The sequence below is a fragment of the Sabethes cyaneus genome, chromosome 3 (genome assembly GCF_943734655.1).
Source record: "Sabethes cyaneus chromosome 3, idSabCyanKW18_F2, whole genome shotgun sequence".
Lineage (NCBI taxonomy): Eukaryota > Metazoa > Arthropoda > Insecta > Diptera > Culicidae > Sabethes > Sabethes cyaneus.
Window position 1 is genome coordinate 227,314,931 of NC_071355.1, and position 8,535 is coordinate 227,323,465.

General features: G+C 46.0%; 1 protein-coding gene across 1 annotated transcript; it reads right to left on the minus strand.

Annotated features, from left to right (window-relative positions):
- Nucleotides 1–1,516: 1,516 nt before the first annotated feature.
- Nucleotides 1,517–7,618, minus strand: LOC128740817 (uncharacterized). Its single transcript, XM_053836382.1, has one exon. It carries the CDS (start codon nt 7,616–7,618, stop codon nt 1,517–1,519), a length of 6,102 nt encoding a protein of 2,033 aa, XP_053692357.1.
- Nucleotides 7,619–8,535: the final 917 nt, after the last annotated feature.

Consider the following 8,535-nt stretch of genomic DNA (forward strand, 5'->3'; position numbering starts at 1 on the left):
TATCCATCGCCAATTTGTAAGGCGTTTCGGCCGATATTTTGAGAGGATTTGTCGGAGTGTAAAAATTTTATTCGTTGTAGCACGGATCCCATAAAACCTGCCTGGTACTGCCCTACAAAACCTTTTGCTGTTGGAGATAGACGACATAACAAGATCGGGGAAAGCATCTTGTATACGGCGTATTGCCACGGTAGTTACATCAATCGAGCCTATAACCCTCTTTGTATATGGGTTCAACTACAATTTCCATCCACTCCTCTGGTAGTTTCTCCTCCTCCCAAATGGAAATTATCCACTAAAATGCCGTAGTCTGACCCTGTGTCAGTTAAAAAAAAAAATTATTGGAGCTGCCCAGTATTGGAGAAAAGTTGATCCTAAAAAAGCCAAGCAGGTATCTATACTCCCGAGAACGAGCGGGGCTAAATGTGCAAAAGCAATCCATTCATCCCGCTCATGAAGAATGTGCTACTGTGAAGTCTACTGATGAAGTTCACGAGCGTCCCATAGACTGCACCACTAAAAGGACGCCGTGGGATATATCAGAGTTGGGATTCTCTCTGAAAATCAATTCAGTACTGAAATGACCACGGCTCAGCTAAATTCCACACAGGGACACCGGCCGTCGCTCTCGTTCGTTATTGCAGCCCGATCTAGTTATACCGAATACTCGTGAGGACGACGAATAAGAATAAAAGAAAAAGTAATGCAAAGTCCCAGTGCGCCGCAAGCCCTAACGGGCAGCTGATTTAAGTTATTTAACTCGCGAGTAAACTATTCAGCAATACGACTGAGACTGGGTGTTCGCGAGTGTGTAGGTAGCAGAATGTCTGCACACAGCAAAGGCGGCTGTTTGTTTGACCGTGGCGTAAACGTTCAATGCTATGCTTCTTGTTGCGGACGCGACAACCGAAAGGGGGAATTCTTTCGCGATTATAACCTCCAAGCCGTAAATGATTTACACCGTGTATTTGGGAGATTATAATTTTCCTGTGAAGCAGGTAATTGTATAGAGGACATGTTAATTTGAATTTGATTCATATAGTTTAAGCATATGTATAATATTGTACTTAATAATTAATCATTTTAATGTGTATAATATACATAGTGATTTTAATGTGTCGGATATAATATTAATGTGGTGTGTTGTGATGTAAACGTGATCGTATCGTACTCGTGTGCATGCTGTTTATCTTTAATGTAAACTCTTTTAACTCACGTTTAGTTTCCCCTATAGTAAACTCGATCTTCCGGTGGTGGGTAGCTTATGTTCGTTCTAAGTAGCCTTTGTAATAAGATTAGCGTTAGGATAGGTTAGTTTTTATCCCGTCAATCGTATGTACTCGTAAGTAAGCTTTTAGCACGTAGAAATACTCTAGGCTTAGTAATAGTTTTTATGGTAGGTTTAACAATTTTAGCGAATTAAGAAAAAATAGAATTCAATCAAGCTGCGTACACTTCGATCCGTTTTATCCTTCTTGTTTACACTTACCGGCTCGATGACACTATTCGCTTGTCATCATTCTTTCGATCGGTTTGGCAGTCGATCGGTTGATCGGTCGATTGGTCGTTGGACGCGTGTCGGTCGAATAGGGTCGGCCAACACTCCCCCGGGTGCACCAGCGTCTTCGCTGGCATGCTCTTCCTCGCGTCGGACGTCCAACACTGCCAACTTCGCCACAGGACGTTCGTAAATGCCGTTCATCGTCCTGACTGTAGCCGACCGGACTCTACCGTCTTTGCTGGGGCAGGTTCCGATGATTCTGCCTTTCAGCCAACAATTTCTTGGTAGATTGTTATCAACGATAACAACAATATCTCCTAGGGCTATTGCTTTGACGTCAGTAAACCATTTCATCCGTCTCGTTATCTCTGGAAGATAGTCGGAAACCCAGCGTTTCCAAAATTGGTCAGCCATCGCCTGGGACGCACGCCAGTTTTGCCGTAGTGCGACTCCACTATCATTCAAAGGCAAAAGTGGTTTAGTTCCGTTCGACGACCCCAATAGGAAGTGATTCGGAGTTAGCGCTGGGGACGAGTCATCATCGATGGGAACGTGCGTTAGGGGGCGGTTGTTGATGGTGTTTTCCACTAAGACAAGCAAGTTTCGCAGAACTTCTTCAGATGGCTTCTTCGAGAAGCAGACGGCAGACAGGTTCTTTTTGACGCTGCGGATGAGCCGCTCCCAGCTACCACCCATGTGTGGTGTCAACGGTGGATTGAAGATCCAGTTAGTTTCCGTACAATCGAAGGCTTTTCGTATCTCGTCGTAGTGTACCGCTTCGTTCAGCCTCTTCAACTCACGGCTTGCACCGATAAAATTTGTACCACGGTCACTCCGAATAGTTCTGGGAATACCGCGTCGTGCCATGAAGTTTTCGAGGCCGATGATACATGAGCTTGTGCTGAGTGCGTATAGAAGCTCAATATGGATTGCCCGGGTTGTCAGGCACGTAACAATCATTCCCCATCTTTTTTCGCACCTCCTTCCAACGACGATTTCCATCGGACCGAAGCAGTCAATCCCGACGTGAGTGAAGGGGTGTGAGTAAGCGGTCAGTCGCTCAATAGGAAGGTCGGCCATATAAGGCACTTGTGGAATCGAGCATTCATTTTTGCAGCTTTGACAATTCTTTCGCACTGTCGCAAATTGAGTTCGAATTCGAGGGATAACGAATCTTTGCCGAAGCTCGTTTACAACGGTCTCGTGGTTTTGGTGGTGATATTTCGTATGGTAGTGTTGAATGATCAGTGTGGTGATGTGGTGAAAGCGTGGGAGGATTACTGGTTTTTTCGCTTCCTCGGTTGCGTAATTGCAGGCAGAGATCCTACTACGCATACGCATGACGCCGCAATCATCTAGCCATGGGGACAGCTTGAATATTGAACTAGATTTTGGGAGCAGATTTATTTGAGCGGTGGACTGCGATGTTTCGTTTAGAAGGGCGACTTCTTCTGTGTATCCTTCATGTTGTGCCAAGCGAAAAAGAAATGCTTCGGCCGCACGTAATTCTTGGTTTATGGGTGATCCAGATACTTTCGGCTGTCTGTTTCTTCTACATTCACGGTTCGTCAGAAAGCGATAGCAAAATCCAACAGTAGTGATTAATCGTTTCCAGCTACCAAAGCGTGTCACGTCGACTACCGGTTCGGGAGATAGAAAATGCGCAAGCAAATGAGGCCGCAGCTCGTTTTCTGTTTCGGAAATCTTCAAAGAGACTACAGGCCATGCAGATTCAGGCTTCCAGAGGAATGCAGGGCCGTTGAACCACCTGGAATGTGGGCCAAGATCCGGATTTGTTTCCCACTTGGTTCCATCATCTGCCACGTTTTGCTTAGTGGGAACCCACAACCATTCCTTGGCTTCAGTGGTATCCAAGATCTCACTGACACGATGAGCCACGAATTGACTGAATCGACGATGGTCGGAGTTAATCCAACTGAGTACGTCACGTGAGTCAGTCCAATAGACATGCCGCTGAATGGAGATTGCTAGAGATTGAGTGACCGTACGTGCTAATCGTGCTCCTACGATTGCTGCCTGCAATTCAAGTCTTGGGATGGAATGAAACTTTAGAGGAGCCACTCTTGTTTTTGCTGCTACAAGGGAACATTCCACTGTTGCGCTGTTGGAGAAGCGAAGAAACGTGGCTGCAGCAAAACCATTTTCACCAGCGTCTACGAAAGTGTGCAGCTGAACTTCACAGTTGCTCGGAATCGATGAGGAATGGTACCATCGCGGAATTCTGACCTGCTCTATTTTCGGTAACATCTTCAACCATCGGCACCATTTCTCGAACAGCGAATCATTGATTTCATCATCCCACTGTATCCCTGATCGCCAAACTTCCTGTAGAAGGACTTTTAAAAACATAAGAAAATGGGCAATTAGACCAAGCGGGTCGAAGATTGACATTAGCACCCGTAGCATTTCCCGTTTCGTGGGATGTCTTCGACCTTTCAAAAGATCTACATCGTAACGTTGCCATCCGATTCGGTATACGAATTTGTCGGATGCGGTGCACCACCACATGCCCAACACTTTTTCTGTAGCTAGTGCTCCGGTAAACAAATCGAGGTTCTTTTCTACAGATCCACTTTGTTGCAGAGTTGCGAGGACTTCTGGACTATTGCTCACCCAATTACGTATTTCAAAGCCGCCCGCAGCGTGTATTCGTCGGATTTCCTGAGCTAACTGGATGGCACGCGCTGGTGTCTCAATACTAAGCATTGCATCGTCAACGTAATGCCGATTCTTGATGACGTCAACCGCTTCAGGAAGCTCACCCGCAAATCTATCAGCATTGATATTTTTAACATATTGTGCACAAGCAGGGGAGCAGCTTGCGCCAAACGTCATTACGTTCATAACGTAGGTCTGGATTATTCCGTTGTCATCCCTCCACAAGAAACGCTGGCATTGTTGATCGAGAGGGTTGATAAGAACCTGGTGGAACATTTCTTTGATGTCCCCAGTGAGGCCAATTTGATGTTCACGAAATTGAAGGAGTATGGCGAACAGTGAGCGAAGTTGATCAGGTCCCTTGATGAGTGTAGAATTGAGAGATACGCCAAAGGCCGTTGATGCAGCATCCCACACGAGCCTGACTTTTCCTGGCTTATTTATGTTTATAACCGGAAACACAGGCAGGTACCAAGTGCGTGAATAAACCGTATGCAATTCCATCTCCGTCAGTTTTCGAGCGTAGCCTTTAGAAAGGTAGTCAGACATCTTCTCCTGCAGGGTCTTTGCCAGCTCAGGATCTTTTTGTAACCGTTTCTCGAGGCAGTGGAATCGTCGTAGAGCCATATCTTTGTTATTTGGCAGACGAATGTTGTCGTGGCGCCACAATAAGCCGGTTTCGTAGCGACTTCCCTTAAAGGTGGTGCGAGATTGTAGAAGCGAAAGAGCTCGTTGATCCTCGGTGGACAGCAGAGTATCGTCTGCCCTCGTAATTCCAAGACTGTCTAACGCAAAGTAGTCTTTAACCGTTTGGTTCAAAGTTTCGTCTGCTTGGCTACTAGAATCGTAAACGTGGAAGGCGTAATGAGCGAAGTGGGAATCATTGCTGCTGCTACATCCACCACAGATGGTCCACCCTAGACGGGTCTTTACCCCGATGGGCTGGTCTAATGTACCTTCTTTGCTCTTCAACACAAGGCTGACCGAAGCGTGTTTCAGTCCTATGAGAATTTGTGGGCGAATATTGTTATACGATTGTATCGGTAAGTTCCGGAGGTGCGTGTAACGGTGAGTCATCTCAGTCATGCTGAGTGACTGATACGGGAGGAGCAATTCCTTTACGGTACGAACTCCAGACAGGTTGTATTGTTTAGCTTCGTTTTGGATTCCACTAATCTTTACGTCCACCGTACGCGAATTGTTTTCGTAGCGCTCTGTACCGCCCGTCCAACGGAGATTCAATGGATTAATATTTCCCTCCAGTTTCAACTGATTGGCAATCTCTTGGTCTAGCAGCGTTACTGCGGATCCTTCGTCTAAGAAGGCATATACATGCACCGCAGAATCCTTGCCCTGGAGAATAACCGGCAGATATTTAAACAGCACAGCGTTAGGAGCAAAGTGATGTGTATTGCACCCTTCCGCAGAACCCTCATTTAGAGATTGAGAGGATTCTTGTGATGGAGTGTTAGTGTACAACTGCGGTTTTTTGTCGTTGTGTAGCAACTCATGATGGAAGTAAGAGCATCCGTCTTTTCCGCAAGGTCTGGCAGTGCATTTTCCATGTTGTCGGCGGAGACATCTGCGGCAGAGCTCGAATTCCCTCACCGCAGCCCATCTTGAATCCCGGGAGAAACTGAGGAAGCGATTGCAGCTAGATGCAGTCTTGCAACTTCCATTGCAAACGGGACACGTGTCGATATACGTTTTCGGCTTAACGTTGGATGTAGATGGATTCGCAGCCTGCGAGTGATCCATAGTATGCGGCTCGGAATGAGAATGAAGGAACGTGTTGGTTTTCTTGGTTGACTTGCTTTCTCCATACAGTGATTTGACGTCTTGAACCAACGGGGGAATTGTTAGTGTGCTTGCAGCCTCCGCAAGAGAGTACATCCACTCTCCAAACGTTGCCAAATTAACCCTTGGAAGATTATGGCGATACCGTGCCCAATCAAGCTTAATCGATGGTGGCAGTTTGTTGACCAGTTGGTGAAGTAGCGTTACATTATACATGTATTCTTCTAGAGAACATGCATCGACCGTCGCGCAGAAATTTTGGACATTCACTGCGAAATCAACTAGTGTTTCGGGTTTGTCCTCTCTTATAGCTGGAAGTGCGCTAATCTTCCTGATGAGAGAGTGCACGATGGCTTCTGGCTGGCCATACAGCATCTGTAGCGTCTTTAGTACGCCCGGCACGTTCGACGGATGCATGAGACGGCTATTAACTGCATCGTACGCTTTGCCCCGCAGGCTTTTCTGTAGCCGGATGATGTTCTCTTCGTGGGAATAGCCGCACATTGCGGTAGTACTATGGAACATCGAGATAAAAACAGGCCATTCCTCGGAATTACCGGAAAAGGTTGGAAGGTCTCTAGGTATCGCCTGGCGAGCAGCAATTTGCTGTTTCGAAAGTTCATGGAGAGTAGTTGACTGGCTGTACAGGTAGGGATCTGATTTACGAGGCGGAAACAGAGCTGGAGCCACGGGTAAGATAACAGATCGAGCACCGGGTGGAGCAATCGGTAAAACGGTCGGGGGAGCGACGGGCGGAGCATTATCGCATGCGCTCGATGCAATTGGAGGCGTTCTAAACCCGTATAGAGGTGTACTATTCGGATTATCCGGTCGCGGATGAATCTCGCCTGATTCCCTTCCGTGTGTGAACTTCTGATGGGAAGGATCGGCATGATTAGTTGTCGAATGCCCGGCTGGATCGAATGCTAGATCTTCCATTGCGATATTGACCTTATCGACCCAGTTCTCCACTCTACGTTCGGAAACACTCGAGCCTGAAACTGATTTTTCCGTCATCTGTTCCAGTAACTTGTACTTCTCTTTCATATACTCGCGGTGCTTCCTTGCTTCCTGCTCTTCGAAGGCTCGTTTTTCCTCCAACTGCATTAACTGTAGCTTCAGAATGGATCTTGAGGAACGGTGGGACAATTTTGATACTTGCTCTAAACGTTTGGCATTAGTAGAGCCGTCCTCAGGAATAACAACAATACGTGGCTTAGTTTTCACTCCCGCTGTATTGGACTGCTGATCGTGTACAGATAGTTTGCTGCCTGCAGCTTCCTTCGAAACAGCTGGTGGTTGTAGACGATTCCGGCTTGCAGTCAAGATTGATTGCTGGATTTTAGCAGATTGGCACTTCATGCAGATCCAGCTTTGGTCCTCGACTTGCTGCGTGACACCTACACAAGAGAAGTGGCACCATACATCACACTCGTCACACTGCACCATTTGGTTGGTTTCTGGTCCCTCGCATACTTGGCATCTATCATCTGTCAACGCTCTCCTCGCGGTTGACTTCGCTCTTTCCGTAGTATTCACCTCTACCACACTTTCCTCCGGATCACTCTTTTTACCACCACTTGCACCACCTGATTTATCAGTTGCCTTCGATAGGCTCTTATCACTACCACGACCGGGCATTGTTAATATCGTTTGCGACGTAAACGAAAATTATAATTTGTTGCGGACGCGACAACCGAAAGGGGGAATTCTTTCGCGATTATAACCTCCAAGCCGTAAATGATTTACACCGTGTATTTGGGAGATTATAATTTTCCTGTGAAGCAGGTAATTGTATAGAGGACATGTTAATTTGAATTTGATTCATATAGTTTAAGCATATGTATAATATTGTACTTAATAATTAATCATTTTAATGTGTATAATATACATAGTGATTTTAATGTGTCGGATATAATATTAATGTGGTGTGTTGTGATGTAAACGTGATCGTATCGTACTCGTGTGCATGCTGTTTATCTTTAATGTAAACTCTTTTAACTCACGTTTAGTTTCCCCTATAGTAAACTCGATCTTCCGGTGGTGGGTAGCTTATGTTCGTTCTAAGTAGCCTTTGTAATAAGATTAGCGTTAGGATAGGTTAGTTTTTATCCCGTCAATCGTATGTACTCGTAAGTAAGCTTTTAGCACGTAGAAATACTCTAGGCTTAGTAATAGTTTTTATGGTAGGTTTAACAATTTTAGCGAATTAAGAAAAAATAGAATTCAATCAAGCTGCGTACACTTCGATCCGTTTTATCCTTCTTGTTTACACTTACCGGCTCGATGACACTATTCGCTTGTCATCATTCTTTCGATCGGTTTGGCAGTCGATCGGTTGATCGGTCGATTGGTCGTTGGACGCGTGTCGGTCGAATAGGGTCGGCCAACACTTCTCATACTCTCCCGCGTGAGAGTAGGCATTGTCGGCTTCTTGGTCGATTTGCAACATTGCACCAGGAGCCAGTGGTAGCCAACATTTTGTTCCATAAGATATTCAGAGAGGTCCTGACAGAGATTCTGGTTAAGAGTCTTCATGGTCTGCCAGTCGCAGAACC

Bases quoted from the DNA above. Each gene is read 5' to 3' on its own strand.
- LOC128740817 (XM_053836382.1), bottom strand. From the start codon at position 7,618: ATGCCCGGTCGTGGTAGTGATAAGAGCCTATCGAAGGCAACTGATAAA.